Source organism: Nansenia antarctica (genome assembly GCF_963989245.1).
Source record: "Nansenia antarctica genome assembly, chromosome: 11".
Classification (NCBI taxonomy): Eukaryota; Metazoa; Chordata; class Actinopteri; order Argentiniformes; family Microstomatidae; genus Nansenia; species Nansenia antarctica.
The window spans coordinates 32,893,394-32,913,314 of NC_137681.1; the positions used below are offsets into that span (position 1 = coordinate 32,893,394).

At 47.4% G+C, this 19,921-nt stretch overlaps 2 protein-coding genes across 2 annotated transcripts in view; one reads left to right on the forward strand and one right to left on the reverse strand.

Annotated features, from left to right (window-relative positions):
• Positions 1-2,062, forward strand: part of unc13d (unc-13 homolog D (C. elegans)) — a gene marked incomplete at both ends in the record, with an annotated part of 48,405 nt that extends 46,343 nt beyond the window's left edge. Inside the window, 2 exons of the mRNA XM_080542571.1 lie at positions 492-733; positions 1,953-2,062. Of these exons, the coding sequence (XP_080398697.1) occupies positions 492-733; positions 1,953-2,062 (352 nt within the window). The remainder of the gene's footprint in view (positions 1-491; positions 734-1,952) is intronic.
• A 3,396-nt stretch (positions 2,063-5,458) lies between these two features.
• unk (unk zinc finger) overlaps positions 5,459-19,921 on the reverse strand; it is a gene marked incomplete at its 5' end in the record, with an annotated part of 61,143 nt that continues 46,680 nt past the window's right edge. The window contains 4 exon segments of the mRNA XM_080541585.1: positions 5,459-5,750; positions 6,123-6,383; positions 17,061-17,239; positions 17,851-18,036. Of these exon segments, the coding sequence (XP_080397711.1) occupies positions 5,598-5,750; positions 6,123-6,383; positions 17,061-17,239; positions 17,851-18,036 (779 nt within the window). The 3' untranslated portion in view covers positions 5,459-5,597.

A 19,921-nucleotide genomic window follows, 5' to 3' on the forward strand; every position in this document is an offset into this window, starting at 1 on the left:
CTCTGTCTATCTATCTGTCTGTGTGTCTGGTTGTCTATCTGTCTGTCTGTCTGTTTGTCTATCTGTCTGTCTGTGTGTCTGTCTTTCTGTCTGTGTGTCTGTCTATCTGTCTGCCTGTCTCTCTATCTGTGTGTCTGTCTTTCTGTGTGTCTGTCTATCTGTCTGTCTGTGTGTCTGTCTGTCTGCATGTCTGTTTGTCTGTCTGTCTATCTATCTGTGTGTCTTTCTGTCTGTCTGTCTGTGTGTCTGTCTCTCTTTCTGTCTATCTGTCTGTCTGTCTGTGTCTATCTGTCTGTCTGTCTGTCTGCGTGTCTGTCTGTCTGCTCTAACCTGTTAACACGGGCTGCGAAATGAACCAGACACCCGCTCTGCTGAGGTCCACGCTTGCGGTGTGTTTTCTTGTCGTGTGTTTTCTTGCCGTGTGTTTTCCATCCCTCCTCACCTTCTCTCTCATCCTCTCCATCCCTCCTCCCCTTCCCTCCCCCCCCCAGTCTGGTGTCGGCGGAGCAGTGTCAGAGTCCAGGGGCATGTCTGGTGGTGACCGTGTTGGACCACGACACCCTGATGAACGACGACTTCGAGGGAGAGGCCTTCCTGGCTCTGAAGGCTGTGCCGGGGGTGGGGGGAGGAGGGAGGTCTGGGGAGGGAGTGGGGGGAGGAGGGGGAGAGGTGAACGTGGCGGACGCCTCCCCTTCACAGATACGTCTGCCTCTGATGCACCCCAAACCCAAAGGTAAATACTTACTCTGCTGTTGTTGTTGTTGTTGTTGTTGTTGTTTTCTCTGAACAACCAGGGGAACTATGACAGATATGACAGATATGGGGTTTCCCCTGACCCAGGCTGGGGGGGTATTCCATCAATGTCACTAAAGGAAAATCGAGGCTTATTTTGAGTCGTTTGATCTGTCGATAAGAGTTCAAAACAAGGCTGGATTGTCACTTTAGCGAGGTTGATGGAATACCCCCCTGGTTAACGAAGGTTGATTCATTCATGCTTGACTACAATGTGTCTCCTTCTAACGCTTTGGTCCTCATGTCGGGATCTGATGGAATGATCAGACTTTTCTTTCAAAGAATGTCGATACGTTTTCGCGTTGAAAATCAATGACACATTGCTAACACAGCTTGTTTTGTGAGCCTGCTAGCAATGTAAAGTAGTGTTCTAGTTAACTAGGTAACAATGTAAAGTAGTGTTGTAGTTAACTAGGTAACAATGTAAAGTAGTGTTCTAGTTAACTAGGTAACAATGTAAAGTAGTGTTGTAGTTAACTAGGTAACAATGTAAAGTAGTGTTGTAGTTAACTAGGTAACAATGTAAAGTAGTGTTGTAGTTAACTAGGTAACAATGTAAAGTAGTGTTCTAGTTAACTAGGTAACAATGTAAAGTAGTGTTCTAGTTAACTAGATAACAATGTAAAGTAGTGTTCTAGTTAACTAGATAACAATTTAAAGTAGTGTTCTAGTTAACTAGGTAACAATGTAAAGTAGTGTTGTAGTTAACTAGGTAACAATGTAAAGTAGTGTTGTAGTTAACTAGGTAACAATGTAAAGTAGTGTTCTAGTTAACTAGGTAACAATGTAAAGTAGTGTTCTAGTTAACTAGATAACAATGTAAAGTAGTGTTCTAGTTAACTAGATAACAATGTAAAGTAGTGTTCTAGTTAACTAGATAACAATGTAAAGTAGTGTTCTAGTTAACTAGATAACAATGTAAAGTAGTGTTCTAGTTAACTAGGTAACAATGTAAAGTAGTGTTGTAGTTAACTAGGTAGCAGTGGGGATTACTCACCCAATCCATTGTGTTGTTGCAGTATTTTGGCTTGACTAGCGAGTTTGTGTTGTGACTCTCAACAATGTTGTGCACGTAGTGTTTCAATAGAAAAGTCTGAACATTTTGATTGGTTGGCGACATGCGGATCAAATGATCAGACTGGGTCAAACGTGTGTTCCAGACGACAGAACCCTCAGGCTGTTGGAGTCCAGGCGGGGAGAGAAGGAGGCGCAGGTGTTTGTGAAGAAACGTCGACAGAGAGAGAAACAGTCCCAGGAGAAACAACAATAATCATCTCTAATAAAGACACACACACACATACAGCTTCTTCATCTCTAATACACACACACACACACACACACACACACACACACACACACACACACACAGCTTCTTCATCTCTGACACACACACAGCTTCTTCATCTCTGACACACACACACAGCTTCTTCATCTCTGACACACACACACACACACAGCTTCTTCATCTCTAATAAAGACACACACACACACAGCTTCCTCATCTCTAATAAAGACACACACACACAGCTTCATCTCTAATAAAGACACACACACACAGCTTCTTCATCTCTAATAAAGACACACACACAGCTTCCTCATCTCTAATAAAGACACACACACAGCTTCCTCATCTCTAATAAAGACACACACACACACAGCTTCTTCATCTCTAATAAAGACACACACACACAGCTTCCTCATCTCTAATAAAGACACACACACACAGCTTCCTCATCTCTAATAAAGACACACACACACACACACACAGCTTCCTCATCTCTAATAAAGACACACACACAGCTTCTTCATCTCTAATAAAGACACACACACACAGAGCTTCCTCATCTCTAATAAAGACACACACACACAGCTTCTTCATCTCTAATAAAGACACACACACACACAGCTTCCTCATCTCTAATAAAGATACACACACAGCTTCCTCATCTCTAATAAAGACACACACACACACACACAGCTTCCTCATCTCTAATAAAGACACACACACACACACACACACACAGCTTCTTCATCTCTAATAAAGACACACACACACAGCTTCTTCATCTCTAATAAAGACACACACACACACAGCTTCTTCATCTCTAATAAAGACACACACACACACACACACACAGCTTCCTCATCTCTAATAAAGACACACACACACACACACACACACAGCTTCCTCATCTCTAATAAAGACACACACACAGCTTCTTCATCTCTAATAAAGACACACACACACACACACAGCTTCCTCATCTCTAATAAAGACACACACACACACACACACAGCTTCCTCATCTCTAATAAAGACACACACACACACACAGCTTCTTCGTCCAAAAATATACATTTGTTTTATTGTTCTATACCCAAAAAAAAAGAGAAAAACACCAAAATGCAACACTGTTGGTGGACGCAGCGCTGCAGCAGGGTGTGTGTGTCTCTGGGTGGGCCTGGGTGACATCACAGTGATTATCAACTCTCTCCTTAATCTGTTACAAATCCACCCCCCACCCCCCCACACACACTCACTCTAACCTGTGTATGGTTCCTGATAGCTGTTCTTGTCAGTGCACGTGTAAAGTGTTACATCACAGAACCATGTATGTATATTTGACTCCTGTTCGGACAGTGTGAAAAGGTTACTACAAATGTAAATGAGCCAACATTGATTTTTGTAAGTAGAAAAAAGGCTGGTTGTTTGACAGAAACAATCTGGCGGTTAACATGAAAAGCCTTGTACTAAATGAAAAAATATACCTTATTTTCAAAAGACTACACAGTTGTACTATTTGCCTTGATTGTGTTAACATGCTTCCATCTTCCAGTTAACAAACAAGAATATTCCAGAAAGCAAACCTGAGAGTCCCATCCAGAACCATATCTGTAGGACACACAACACGTCTTTACCATGTCGCTCTATATGGTGTTTAACGTGTTTAACAGGGTCGGTGTCCGGTGAATTTCCAATCCAGGAAGTGAATTGATATATTGCAATTCAATGACTATGAATAGGGACATTTATCTTCAATTACACGTCATCCCGTTTCCAAATACAATCATTTCATAAACGGACTGAACCGAAATTGTCCTGACGACCCGACCCTGCGTGTGAGCGACCCATAACCCGCTGGCTTGGCCTGTGCTTCTCTAGAAAACCATGACAACTCTATTATGAAAAGTAGAAAATGAAAATAAGAATAGTAAAACCCCTAGAAAACCTCCACTCCCAGCATCCTGTTAGAAACGGCTGTAGCATTATGGGATAGCTGTCTGGGTGAGGCTAAGCTGCGTTATTGTTACTTGATTGTTACTATCTCATGTCAGGTCTCTCACTCACACTGATTAAGGTTCTGTCTGTGGGTGTGGAGCGCTGTTCCCAGGTCAGTTAGTAGTTCTAGCGGCTGTGACTAGTGGGGGTAAAGGGCTGCTCTCTCTGGGCTGATCTTTGGGTCACAGGGTCACAGATCTAGGATCAGAGGTTAGGTAGAAGCGGGGGGGGGATAGAACACTGCCTGGCTCACACAGAGCCTGGGGTGACAGTGAGGTCTAGCATCGTGTCTTTAGCATCCTGACAGCTGCTCTGAGATCAGTGACGTGGGAGGACAGATGGTGGGCGTGGCTAGGCTTGGTCAGGGAGGGGTCAACGTAAGTCAGAATACCTGGTCTAGGGTCAGCGTTAGGGTCAGAGGTGGTCAGGATATCTGGTCTAGGGTCAGGGTTAGGGTCAGAGGTCAGTGACGGAGGAGGAATCAGGTTTTTAACTGGTCTGGGGCCAGTGTTAAGGGGGGGCTGGTCTGGGGTCAGTGTTAAGGAGGCTGGTCTGGGGTCAGTGTTAAGGGGGGGGCTGGTCTGTGAGTCAGTGTTAAGGAGGGGCTGGTCTGTGAGTCAGTGTTAAGGAGGCTGGTCTGGGGTCAGTGTTAAGGGGGGGGCTGGTCTGTGAGTCAGTGTTAAGGAGGCTGGTCTGGGGTCAGTGTTAAGGGGGGGGCTGGTCTGTGAGTCAGTGTTAAGGGGGGGGCTGGTCTGTGAGTCAGTGTTAAGGAGGCTGGTCTGGGGTCAGTGTTAAGGGGGGGCTGGTCTGTGAGTCAGTGTTAAGGAGGCTGGTCTGTGAGTCAGTGTTAAGGGGGGGCTGGTCTGTGAGTCAGTGTTAAGGAGGCTGGTCTGGGGTCAGTGTTAAGGGGGGGCTGGTCTGTGAGTCAGTGTTAAGGAGGCTGGTCTGGGGTCAGTGTTAAGGGGGGGCTGGTCTGTGAGTCAGTGTTAAGGAGGCTGGTCTGTGAGTCAGTGTTAAGGAGGCTGGTCTGTGAGTCAGTGTTAAGGAGGCTGGTCTGGGGTCAGTGTTAAGGGGGGGCTGGTCTGTGAGTCAGTGTTAAGGAGGCTGGTCTGTGAGTCAGTGTTAAGGAGGCTGGTCTGGGGTCAGTGTTAAGGAGGCTGGTCTGGGGTCAGTGTTAAGGGGGGGCTGGTCTGTGAGTCAGTGTTAAGGAGGCTGGTCTGTGAGTCAGTGTTAAGGAGGCTGGTCTGGAGTCAGTGTTAAGGGGGGGCTGGTCTGTGAGTCAGTGTTAAGGGGGGGCTGGTCTGTGAGTCAGTGTTAAGGGGGGGGCTGGTCTGTGAGTCAGTGTTAAGGGGGGGCTGGTCTGGGGTCAGTGTTAAGGGGGGGCTGGTCTGGGGTCAGTGTTAAGGGGGGGCTGGTCTGGGGTCAGTGTTAAGGGGGGGCTGGTCTGGGGTCAGTGTTAAGGGGGGGCTGGTCTGGGGTCAGTGTTAAGGAGGCTGGTCTGGGGCCAGTGTTAAGGGGAGGCTGGTCAGGATAACTGATCTCGGGTCTGTTCAGAGCAGAGGGGGCAGTCTGTGTTAGTGGAACAGCTGTCACACTGTAACCCATGGTTACAAGGCAGAGACACGGAGCCCTGCTCCCCGCACAACACACAGCACTGTCTCTGCTTCCTGTACAGCACCTAGAGAGAGAGAGAGGGAGGAGAGAGAGAGAGAGAGGGTGGGGGAGAGAGAGAGAGGGAGGGGGAGAGAGAGAGGGGGGGGGAGAGAGAGAGGGGGGGGGAGAGAGAGAGAGGGGGGGAGAGAGGGAGAGAGAGGGAGATAGAGAGGGAGAGAGGGAGGGGGAGAGAGGGAGGGAGAGAGAATAATCAATTATTTGAATAAGTCGATTTTAAACATTAGGACCTAAAAAAAATAAAAATAAAAAAAAACATTCAAATAAACGCAAATTAACGGACAGAACTAATGTGAGTTCTGTAGCACTATTAGTTGTTGTTTTTGCATCAATCACGCACAGAAAAACAATCTATACAATAGGATGCGTGTGGTCTGACCTGCTCCACGGTGTTCAGACATGCACACAGCTGGGCCTGCAGCGAGCGGACCTGCTCCAGGGGCAGACGGTGCAGCAGCTGCAGCTGGTGCAGGGAGAGGTGGGGGTTCTCCCCCCCCCGCAGGCTCTCCAGGGCCTCCTGCAGCAGGGAGGTCTGCCCCCGCGCCTCCTCCTCCTCCTGCCTGGCCCGCTCTGCCTCCGCCACCAGCCGCCCCGCCAGGGCCCGGGACTCCTCCGCCTCCGCCTTCAACACCGCCCACGACTGAGGAGGAGGAGAGAGGGCCGTTACTGGACACTAGAATAATACTAATAATACTACTACTACTACTACTACTACTAATAATAATAATAATAATAATAATAATAACATGATTTGTATAGCACTTTTCCTGCAAACGTTGCAGCTCAAAGTGCTCCAATCATTATATAATCATCATTTAATTATTTAGTCAGGGTGCTAGCTGAGGCCTGCTACATCTACTCTGCTCTGCTAGCTGAGGCCTGCTACATCTACTCTGCTCTGCTAGCTGAGGCCTGCTACATCTACTCTGCTCTGCTAGCTGAGGCCTGCTACATCTACTCTGCTCTGCTAGCTGAGGCCTGCTACATCTACTCTGCTCTGCTAGCTGAAGCCTGCTACATCTACTCTGCTCTGCTAGCTGAGGCCTGCTACATCTACTCTGCTCTGCTAGCTGAAGCCTGCTACATCTACTCTGCTCTGCTAGCTGAGGCCTGCTACATCTACTCTGCTCTGCTAGCTGAAGCCTGCTACATCTACTCTGCTCTGCTAGCTGAGGCCTGTTACATCTACTCTGCTCTGCTAGCTGAGGCCTGCTACATCTACTCTGCTCTGCTAGCTGAGGCCTGCTACATCTACTCTGCTCTGCTAGCTGAGGCCTGCTACATCTACTCTGCTCTGCTAGCTGAGGCCTGCTACATCTACTCTGCTCTGCTAGCTGAGGCCTGCTACATCTACTCTGCTAGCTGAGGCCTGCTACATCTACTCTGCTCTGCTAGCTGAGGCCTGCTACATCTACTCTGCTAGCTGAGGCCTGCTACATCTACTCTGCTCTGCTAGCTGAGGCCTGCTACATCTACTCTGCTCTGCTAGCTGAGGCCTGCTACATCTACTCTGCTCTGCTAGCTGAAGCCTGCTACATCTACTCTGCTCTGCTAGCTGAGGCCTGCTACATCTACTCTGCTCTGCTAGCTGAGGCCTGCTACATCTACTCTGCTCTGCTAGCTGAGGCCTGCTACATCTACATCTACAATGTTGTTTTTTACTCTTGTCATGTTCAGTTTGTTAACTGGATGGGATTCTACTATTAATGACAAATGTCGGGCCTACAACTTCCGTGCAGTGAAACCCTTGTTTTTGGTGTACTCTCCCAGTCCCCACTCCACTGTGTCCCGAACTCTCTCAGCTACGCAGTCTTTGCAAACTGGCGGCAGCTTGTCAGTCTCACTGCTCTAAAAGACTGCTTCACAATCTCATCTGCGGACACTCTCCTGGACGTCACTGCCTCCAAGGACTCTCAGTCTCTACTGAACCCTCCATTCATGGTGAGAAAGAGACTTCTTGTTCTTTTGTTGCTTTTGATGTCAGGAAATGTTCAGCCAAATCCTGGCCCCATGTCTGCTAACCCTACCATTTGTAACACACCAGATGATTTTAAGAATATGCACGGGTTACGTTTCATTCACATTAATGCACGCAGTCTCTTACCTAAAATGGATATGATACGTATATGGGCAGAATCGACTGGTGCTCACATTATTGTTGTCTCTGAGACCTGGCTCTCAAAGTCCATATCAGATAGGGATGTTGCTCTAGATGGGTTTAATCTCTACCGCTCTGATCGTCCCCGGAGAGGCGGGGGCGTGGCTATCTATGTTAGATCATTTCTCGCTGCTCATGTCCTGCTTTCTACATCTGCTACTAAGCCATTTGAATTGTTAGCCTTGAATGTAGATCTGTCTGGAGGTCAACATCTAACCGTTGTTGGCTGCTATAGGCCCCCATCAGCCTCCCCTAATACATTGCCCTCCTTAATGCAGCTCCTGTCTCAGCTTCATTTTAATGAAATCGTCCTCATAGGGGACCTAAACTGGAACTGGCTCTCCATAGCTTCAGATGACTTTAAAGCCCATTGCTTGTCTTTTGATTTCACCCAAATCATTGAAGGCCCCACACGGCTAAATCCCAAACGTCCAGACAAATCGACGCTTCTGGACTTATTTATCACTAATAGGCCGCATAAATTCACTGCAGTTAGTGTTTTTGCAAATGACCTCAGTGATCATTGTGTAATTGGAGCTATCAGGGATAGCAAAATCCCTCGTTCTAAGCCCCGTGTCATTCAGAAGAGAGATCAAAAGAACTTCATAGAGCAAGCTTTCCTCCATGACCTGCAGCAGGTTCGTTGGGACCGTATTTTCCTGATTGGTGATGTTGACCTCGCCTGGGAATATTTTTACGATAGTTTTAGCTGTCTTATTAACAAGCATGCTCCTTTTCGGCGCTGCCAGGCAGTCCGACTCTGAAGCTGATTGGCTTTCTTTTCGGCAGGTGAGAAATAACTTCACTGCTTCTGTCAAAACAGCAAAAAGTGATTTCTATCTTTCACGTTCCACAGATAATCTGAATGACCCCAGAAAGTTTTGGAACACAGTTAAGTCCCTCTCTGCCAACTCCGGTCCTGCTGAGCTACCTTCCCAAATTATCGACAACTCAGTACCAGTGTTCGATAAATCGGAGATGCTTAACTGTTTCAACAAACACTTTATAGCCTCCGGTTTACTGTTTGATTCCTTATCAGGCGCCAACTCCCCACCTTCCGGTCCCCCTCCTCCTCCTTTGGCGAAAACCTCTGGTAGTCTCCCTGGGCACCACTCTTTCTCGTTCTCCCCCTTCTCTGTCAGTGATGTCTGGAAAGCCTTAAGAGAGTTAGACCCTAGGAAATCGGCAGGTCCTGACAATCTTCCTCCTCTCTTTCTGCGCCTTGCTGCAGATTTCATTACAGAACCTGTATCACACATTTTCAATTTATCTATTTCTAACAATGTGATGCCAGAGGTCTGGAAAACCGCTTTTGTGCTCCCACTTCTGAAGGGGGGTGACCCAAAATGTTTGAACAACTACAGACCAATTTCAAAGCTTTCTGTCCTAGCCAAGGTCCTTGAGCGACTAAGTAACGATCAGATCAAGGACTTCCTAGATTCACACAACATCCTATCGCCCCTTCAGTCTGGTTTTAGGAAACAGCACAGCACAGTGTCTGCTGCTGTCAAAGTGGTTAATGATATTACTGAGGCTTTGGATAAGAAGAATCACTGTGCTGCACTTTTTATCGACTTGTCTAAAGCCTTTGACACCGTCGATCATGCCATCTTATGCCAGCGCCTCTCTGATATTGGGCTGTCCCCTCATGCTGTTGGCTGGTTCTCCAAGTTCTACCAGCATGTAAAATGTGCAACGAGAGGAGAAAAAACACTGGATAAGGTATACACCAACATCAAACGTGCTTACAAGGCTAGTCCGCTAGCTCATCTAGGCATGTCTGACCATGTGTCAATCCTCCTGATTCCTGCATACACCACAATGGGGAAAAGTGCTCCCACCACCACTAAGACTGTCAGAACCTGGCCAGAAGGGTCCGCTCCACTGCAGATCTGCCTAAATGACACCCTATGGCAGGAATATGAGCATGAGGACCTGGAACAGTACACGTCGTCGGTTCTGAACCACATAGTGAACTGCACCAACTCAGTCACCGTGGACAAACGGGTCCGGGTCTACCCCAACACGAAGCCATGGATGACTGGGAAGGTCCAAAAACTGTTAAATGAGAGGGACAACGCCTTCTTCGCAGGGAAGCGCACACCGCTGTACAGCTCCACCAGGGCCAACCTAAAGCGCGGCATCAAAGCGGCCAAGGCAGAGCACAGAGAGAAGATTGAGGAATGCCTCCTGAGCAACGACTCCAGGCGGATGTGGCAGGGGGTTCAGCAGATGACAAACTTCAGAGCCAACAGGCTCACAGCCGCAGAGGACGACCCCCTGCTGGCGAAGCTGAACACCTTCTACGCCCGGTTCGACGAGGGGCGAACGGAGGTAACCACAACACAGACACCACTCTCTCCAGCTCTCAGCAGCCTCACCCTCACAGAGCACGAGGTGAGACGCGTACTGAAGGCGGTGGACCCCAGGAAAGCCTCGGGGCCGGATGGCGTCCTGGGACGGGTGCTGAGAGACTGCGCCGACCAGCTGGCCGGGGTTTTCACCAACATCTTTAACCAGTCCCTGTCCCAGGCCACCGTCCCACCCTGCCTGAAAACCTCAACTATCATCCCAGTCCCGAAGAAAAGCACGGTGAGCTGCCTAAACGACTACCGCCCGGTGGCACTCACACCAATCATCATGAAGTGCTTCGAGAAACTAGTCCGGGCCCACATACTCACACGCCTCCCGCCCAACCTGGATCCATACCAGTTCGCCTACAGAGCCCACAGGTCCACAGAGGACGCCATAGCGACGACTCTCCACGCCACTCTATCCCACCTGGAGAGGGGAAACAGCTACGCGAGACTGCTCTTCGTGGACTTCAGCTCCGCCTTTAACACCATCCTTCCAGACAGGCTAGTGACCAAACTACTAGACCTGGGTCTATCACACTCTATATGTGCGTGGATCAAGGACTTCCTGACCGACCGCCCCCAGAGGGTGCGGGTGGGCCCCCACACCTCCACAGCCCTCAGCCTCAGCACTGGGTCACCCCAGGGCTGCGTGCTAAGCCCCATCCTCTACAACCTCTACACCCACGACTTCACCCCCATCCACCCCAGCAACTACATCGTAAAGTTTGCAGACGACACCACCGTGGTGGGATGTATCTCGGGGGGGGACGAGGCGGCGTACAGGGATGAGGTAGAGCAATTGAGCAAGCTGTGCAAGGTAAACAACCTGCTGCTAAACAAGTCAAAGACCCAGGAATTCATCGTAGACTTCAGGAGGAAAAAGTCCGAGATCCTGCCCCTGCTCATCGACGGAGAGAGCGTGGAGATAGTCTCAAACCTCCGATTCCTGGGACACAACATGCGGGATGACCTGGCCTGGAAGGACAACACTAAAGGCACCATCAAGAGGGCACAACAGCGGCTATACACCCTGAGATGCCTCAAGAAACAACACAGCAAGCAGGAGATGCTGGTGGCCTTCTACCACGGCGCAGTGGAGAGTATCCTCACCTTCGGCATCTCCAACTGGTACCACAGCTGCACGGCAGCGGAGAGAAGCGATCTACAGAGAGTCGTGAGAACAGCACAGAGGATCACCGGCGCCACCCTCCCCTCTCTGGAGGAGCTGTACAAAACACGCTGTCTCAGGAGGGCCTCCAAGATCTCCAAGGACCCGACCCACCCTGGGCACGAACACTTTGTCAAGCTGCCCTCGAACAGGAGGTACAGGACCCCGGCCGCTAAGACAAACAGACTGAAGGACAGCTTCTACCACAGGGCCGTCAAGGCCCTGAACACAGAAAAGGCCTAAGTTCTGGGCCCAGGACAGTCCGGACGGATTGTATGGCAGCTAGTGCTGAGGCACAAACATGTACATTTTCAAGCCTGCAAACTGTGACACTTTAAAAAAATGTGAAAAAATACTTTCTTGTGAAATATGACAACCCTAGTTGACTATCTGTGCAGTATAGTACAGTGGATTGTGTACATAGCCTCTATTGATGTAAACCAGCTCCTTACCTTCTTGTGATTTTATGCATCTATGCTTTTTCCAAAATGTGTTTCTTTTTCCTTTCCTAAACACCAGGGGAGCCTCCCCTCCTAAATTTCGTTGTTTGGTACCTGTACTGTAACAATGACAAATAAAGTCTATCTATATCTATCTATCTATCTATCTATCTATCTATCAACTACCTGTCACAACGGAAACAGTCTGTGCAGTTTGGTGATCTCTCATCCAACTTGCTCACTGTTTCCAATGGGGTGCCACAGGGTTCGGTCTTGGGGCCAACTCTCTTCACCATTTATATAAATGAAATAGGTTTAATCTCTAATGCTGCTGTTCATTTGTATGCGGATGACACAATCTTGTATTGCTTTGCATCCTCTATCAACCGTGCCTTCGAGGCTTTGCAGACTGCTTTTGATGCCCTTCAGTCCCAGCTGTTTCAGCTCAGACTGGTGTTGAATACAGGGAAGACCAAAGTCATGCATTTTTCCAATAACAAGCGGGTGCCAAGTGCTCTTCCTGACATTGTTTCATGTCAGGGTTCACCTATTGAGCTTGTACCAAACTACAAATACCTTGGCATTCAACTGGACGACAGCCTCTCTTTTCAATTGCATATAGACAACCTTCTAAAGAAACTAAAATTGAAGCTAAGCTTTTTCTTTAGAAACAAGTATTGTTTCTCAGCTGCTGCAAGAAAACGTCTGGTTGCTGCCACCTTTCTGCCTCTCTTGGACTACGGTGATGTCTTGTACATGAATGCCTCTGCTACCTCTCTTCAACATCTGGATGCAGTTTACCATGGCGCATTAAGATTCATTACAGGCTGTAAACCCCTTATACATCACTGTGTGCTATACTCCCTGGTTAACTGGTCATCTCTCTCTATCCGCCGAACCCTTCACTGGCAGTGTTTCCTCTACATGCATTTCATCGTGGCGGACCGCCACGATGGAATTTCCTCCGCCACCATTCAGATTTCTCAACCCCAAAAAAAAAAAATGATTTAGGCCGCTTTTCAGACCTTCACAGCGCTAGACACACCCACAAGCGCTGAAACTGGACCAGTCCGTGTGTGTCGCGAGTATTGAACTTGAGGCTGCGTTCGTAAATTCGCTCTGAGAGCCCCGGAGCGCACACTGGGTTCAACGTCATAAAGGGACCAAGTCATTTGATTGGACAAGAGGCATTCCGTGAGTGCTGATCAGATTTCCAGAGCGTATTTACGAACGCGCCCTGGCTGTCACCCGAACACCGCGAGCTAGCGTAGTGTAGTGTAGTATAGGATGCGTAGTGTAGTGTAGTGTAGGATGGAGAGAGAGAGGAGAAGCCTCTCTATGTGTTACCTATGTCCAGTGTACTAGAACCACTCTAACAGGAGTGTTTGTCCGTGAATAACACCGGCTATGCCCGGGGTAGAAACACAAGACTATAGCTGGATAAGGTCTACAGGTCTACACGGTCATTTTAAGCCGTCGACCAGCCCTCTACGACCACGGGAAGTGTTAAAAGTGAAGATACTTCTGTTAAACTAAGCTAAGCTAAACATCGCTAATCGCTAACTCCCTCCTGGGCTTAAAGTGACAAGTAATAACGTTGTGAAAAAAAACGTCAGATCAGTGTTTTTGTTTTTATTGACAACGGAATTACATGCTGGAAAAACATGCAGACACAGACAATAAGAGACACACGGGAGAAGTACAGGAAAACATTTTATTTTTTTGAGCCATCCTCGAGTTTTGGCTGAAATAACGTCGTTGTTTTGAGCGCGCGTGCGCGTTTCATGCGCGTGCACGCGAAAAAAATCGCGGGCGCGCGCTGTGCGCGCGCGGTCAGCACTACCCGCCACCATTGTAAAAATTCCTGGAGGAAACACTGACTGGTATACTTTCATTTACAAATCCATCCTTGGTCTGCTCCCCTCCTACCTTTCTAACCACCTGTCACGCAAGCAATCTGTCTACGGCCTTCGCACACAGGACATCATCACATACTCCATCCCCTTGGTCCGGACCATGAAAGGCAAAAGGGCGTTCTCATTTGCAGCCCCTTCCTCTTGGAATTCATTACAGCAGAGTCTGAAACTGTCTCAGCTGATCCCTCTCTCCAGTTTCAAGCTCTTGCTGAGAGGCATACAGTGCGAGTCCATGATCTGTTCTTGCTATTAAGTTGACCCTCCCTTTTGCCCATTACTGACCCCTCCCTCAATGTGTTTCTTACCTGTATAAATAAAGGTTAAATAAAATAAAAATAAAAAAATAAAAAATAAAAACATTTAAAGGCAATATTAAAAAGATGGGTTTTTAGTCTTGACTTGAACATATGTGCTGAGGTTGCATCCCTAATGTAAACTGGCAGTGCATTCCACAATCTGGGTGCATAAAATGAGAATGCAGCCTCACCAAATCTCTTCTTTTGTACATGTGGTACACAGAGAAAACCAGCGTCAGAAGACCTGAGAGCTCTATTGGGCTGATATGCTAGCAGAAGACCTGAGAGCTCTATTGGGCTGATATGCTAGCAAAAGGTCTGAACATATTCTGGTGCTATGCCAGTGAGAGCTTTATAAACAAGCAGAAGAAATCTATTCTGAACTTAACAGGAAGCCAGTGTAGAGTCTCTAAAATAGGAGTTATATGAGCTCGTCTGCTTGTTTTATTTAAAACTCTGGCTGCTGCATTTTGGGCTAGTTGCAGCTGGCCAATAGCTTCCTGAGAGAAGACCAGAAAGGAGACCGTTACAATAGTCCAAACATGTAATAACAAAAGCATGCATTAACACTTCTGCATCAGCTTGCCGGAGAAAATGTAAAATGTTTGAAATATTCCGTAGATGATAAAAAGCATTTCTAGTGATAGATTTGATGTGAGGCTCAAAGCTTAAGGCAAAATCTATAATCACACCTAGATTTACACCATGTTTTCGGATGATTCCACCTAATGGGATCATGTACAGGGAGAAGAGCAAGGGACCAAGAATAGACCCCTGAGGGACCCCACATGTGATGTCAATATTATCAGAAACAGAGTCTCCCAGGACAACAGAGAAATGCCTACCAGCTAGATATGATTTAAACCACTCTAATACAAGTCCTGAGACCAACACAGTTTTCTAAACGATGTATTAGAATAGTGTGATCTACTGTATCAAAAGAGATGCTAGAGATGCTACACCCCCTGTTCGAGAAGATATGGGAGGAAGAGGAAGGGCCAACAGACTGGAAAGAAGGCTACTTGGTCAAAATACCTAAGAAAGGAGACCTCAGCCAATGCCACAACTACAGAGGAATCATGCTTTTATCAGTGCCAGGAAAAATCTTCAACAGAATCCTCCTCGAGCGAATAAAGAAAGTGGTGGATCCGCAGCTAAGAGACCAGCAGGCAGGCTTCCGACCCAATAGATCATGTGTAGACCAGATTGCAACCCTCCGAATCATAGTTGAGCAATCATTGGAATGGAACTCTCCATTATACATCAACTTTGTAGACTACGAGAAGGCATTTGACAGCCTCCACAGAAACACCCTCTGGAAATTGCTTCGACACTACGGCATACCAGAAAAGCTTGTCAACATCATGAGGAACTCCTATGAAGGAATGACCTGCAGAGTCATACACAGCGGGCAGCTCACACGAAGCTTCCAAGTGAAGACCGGAGTAAGGCAAGGCGGTATACTGTCCCCCTTCCTCTTCCTCCTGGCCATCGACTGGATATTGAAGACCACAACGGCACAGAGGAGAAACGGGATCCAGTGGACACTCACAACACAACTGGACGACCTAGACTTCGCAGACGACCTTGCCCTACTATCCCACAGTCGACAACAGATGCAGGAGAAGACGAACATACTGGCAGACACCTCAACACAACTAGGCCTCAACATCCACCAAGCAAAGACCAAAATACTAAAGATCAACACAAACAACGAAGACCCAGTAAACCTGGAGGGAACAGCACTCGAGGAAGTAGAATCCTTCACCTACCTAGGTAGCATCATAGACAAGAAGGGTGGCACGGAGGCAGATGTCAGAGCAAGAATCAGCAAGGCAAGGGCCTCATACATCCAACTAAAGAACATCTGGAGCTCCAAGGTAATCAGTCAGCGGACAAAGATCAGACTCTTCAAATCCAACATTAAGCCAGTACTCCTATACGGATCAGAGACGTGGAGGACAACCAAGATCACAATGACTAGAGTGCAGTCATTCATCAACAGATGCCTGAGGCGGATCCTGAACATCCACTGGCCAGATACCATCAGTAACAACGATCTCTGGCAGAGAACGGGCGAACAACCAGTGGAAGAACAAATCAAGAGAAGAAGGTGGGGATGGATCGGCCACACACTACGCAAACCAAACACCAGCACCACCAGACAGGCCCTTAGATGGAACCCCCAAGGCAAAAGGAAGAGAGGCCGGCCCAAGAACACCTGGCGCAGGGACTTGGAGACAGACATCACACAGAGTGGACTAACATGGAAACAGCTGGAAAGCAAAGCACAGGACAGAGGACCCTGGCGAACTGTTGTCGACGGCCTATGCTCCTCCAAAAGGAGCGATAGGCGTAAGTAAGTAAGTAAGTAAGTACTGTATCAAAAGCAGCACTCAAATCTAACAAGACAAGAACTGATACACCACCAACATCTATGATAAGTCTGAGATGGTTTACAACATTTACTAATGCAGTCTCAGTACTGTGGTTAGAACGAAAACCTGATTGAAACTTCTCAAATAAAATTTGCTGTGGGCTCTCTCCCTGCTGACTGCGTGATGCAGGACAGCTGTGGGAGGAGATGGTGTGTGTGCTCACTGCTACGTACTGCATCTATATCACAAATGTACATTTGATAAGTAAGTCATCTAACTAACTATGATTGGAAATGAAGTAGTATCCAGTTGGGGAATTATATTTATCACTACTTTGGCTGAGGTTAACTAGCCAATTAACAATGTGCGTCAGACATACGTAACCCTTTGCGTGCCGGACCAGGCAATGTTCAGGCTTCTGTTCACACCTGAGCCTTCCCTGTAAATTCCATGGAATCACACAAGGTCCTGACCAGGAAAAACGGCTGAGACAATTTCCATGTAAATCACGTTCACACATACACCATACCAGGTACATTCCATGGAATATACTGGGAAGGCTCGTATGTGTGTAAGGGGTTACAGAGTACAGACACACACACACCTGTGCTGTGTGTCTCCAGCTGTGGTCCCAGTGCTTCAGCGTTCTGTTGGCGTCCTCCAGCTCCTGTTTGAGGCGGGCGGTCTCCAGGCTGGGGGAGGGCAGCAGGGCAGGGGGGGTCCCGGGGGAGCCCCCCCCTGAGGGGAAGTGCTCCCAGATGCTGCTGCTCATCCCATTCAGACCTGCAGAGGGAGGGGGGGGGACATGATCACTCACCTCACTGCAACAAGACAAGACCATCCTGTCTGCACTGAAGACCCATCTCTTCAGGCTACACCTAAACTGCTCCTCCTGAGACATCTACTACCCCCTGTACTGTCCCTCCTGAGACATCTACTACCCCCCTGTACTGTCCCTCCTGAGACATCTACTACCCCCTGTACTGTCCCTCCTGAGACATCTACTACCCCCTGTACTGTCCCTCCTGAGACATCTACTACCCCCTGTACTGTCCCTCCTGAGACATCTACTACCCCCCAGCACTGTGTCATCTGAGACATCTACTACCCCCCAGCACTGTGCCTCCCCCTTGTACTGTTTCTCCAGTATCTATAAAAAAGAAAAAAAAAGAAATCTTCTATCACGACGACTGCCAATGGTCGCTGGCCTGAGCTAGATTACTCTTCCTGCTACGACTGGTGGATTGATGATCCACTTGCTTAGTCAAATTATGTATTGTATGTATTGATTGTAAGTCGCTTTGGAATAAGGCGTCAAAAATGTAAAAATGATCATCTACATAATTTCAGTCGTGTCGTTGTGAGGAAATGCAGAGAACAGTGAAGCCACAAACCTAGAGAGCCGTGCGATGGCCCCAAGAAGCTGCTCTCTGATTGGTTATGCTGCGACAGTTGGGTTGAGAAGAAGGGGGAAGCGTGGGCTCTGATTGGAGGAGAGGGCGAGGGGGAGCTGAAGGGGGCGGAGTTGCTAAGCGACCCCGGAATGTTGACAGGAGACGAACTCTGGAGCTGGTTACCTCCTGAAACACAGAGGAGAGCGTTACACTGTGTGTGTGTGTGTGTGTGATTGAGATGTTTATTTAAAATATGTGCAAAACAATAATGAATATAACGGAAAACCCAAAAAACAAAACTTCACATATTCGAAAAGGAGTGAGAAGAAGTACAAACTTATTCAATCCCACCCCTTCTCCATAAATCATAAAGATGCTTCCTGTTCAAATGCACAATTAATACAATCTCATAATATATACAAATATTGCGTACTGCAAGGCAAGGCAAGTTTATTTGTATAGCACATTTCATACAACAGGGGCAATTCAAAGCTTTTACATACATGATTAAATTACAGCAAGAGGAGCAATATAAATATATCAATTTATAACATAATTATAATTGGATTTTGGATTGCTGTGGGCAATGCAGTCAGATAATGTCATTTTGACATTACTCTCTCACCTGGAAAAAAAAACATGTCCAACTATACTATAAAAAACAGACATTTCAAATGCTTCAAACCACTGCCAATGTACTGTAAATGCCATTATGGTATTACCATGAAGCCCAATTCTAGCAGAATAAGAAAGATTGTATATCTAATTTAACTTAAGTAAAATAATAAAGTGCATCCAGTTAGCTCTTAAGCTGGCAAGTGTGCAGCAGACTAGCTCATCTAATCATCTCTGAGCTAGCTAGCTTACTAGTTCTTTGACACTATTTACACAATGGAATTATAGTCATTGTCAAGTGTCAGTCAGACACTTTCTAGTCACAATAATAACGACCAATTTTAACCAACTTTCTCTGTCAGAACACTCAGCAAGTATATTTGCTAACGTTTCAACTTGCTTACTTTCTATCTGAAGACATCTCACCCGGCAAAAACGATCTCGCGTCGCGCGCACAATGTTGTATTATTCTCCAGCGCGGCACAGCGCAAAGCGAAGTGTGGAGAGATCGGTCTGGCTATGTGAGACTACTGGCGGACTAATGTTACCAACGAGCCTATGGGCTTGCCACTTGCCAGATTCGGGTTGGGTGCATTTAAAAAACGCGGATATTTTAGCTTGTCAGATGTTTGGTGTTTATGTCCGTAATAATTCCTCTTTCTTGGGGGGGCGGGTGGTTCCGTTGGGGGGGCGGCCCGCCCCCCCAAGGCAATGGTAGGGGAAACACTGGAAGTGTTTGTGTTTAATCATAACTGCTGCAAAACATGAAGGTTTTTAGCTTACATTTAAATATTTTTAGGGTTTGGGCCTGTTTGATTTCTTCAGGGAGTTTGTTCCAGGAGCATGCAGCAGCGTGACTGAAAGCTCCTGCACCGTGTTTTGTTTTTACTCTTGGAATTATTAGCTGATTAGTCTCAGCTGACCTTAGGGACCTTGCAGGAATATAGGGTGGGAGGAGATCTGATATGTATTTTGGTCCAAGACCATTTTGTGATTTGTATGTAATTAGGAGGATTTTGAATTCAATTCTCTGAGAGACTGGTAGCCAGTGCAGGGATCTCAGGATTGGTGTAATGTGTTAAAATTTCTTTGTTTTTGTTAGGACCCTAGCAGCGGCGTTTTGGATGAGCTGCAATTTACGAACAGCTCCTTTAGATAGGCCTGTTAGTAGACCAGCTCCTTTAGATAGGCCTGTAGACCAGCTCCTTTAGATAGGCCTGTTAGTAGACCAGCTCCTTTAGATAGGCCTGTTAGTAGACCAGCTCCTTTAGATAGGCCTGTTAGTAGACCAGCTCCTTTAGATAGGCCTGTTAGTAGACCAGCTCCTTTAGATAGGCCTGTTAGTAGACCAGCTCCTTTAGATAGGCCTGTTATGGTGCTTTTCCACTACAGTGCCAGCCCGGGTCTACCCGGGTCAGCCCTGTTCTTTGGTGCTTTTCCATTGAGCGGCCCATGT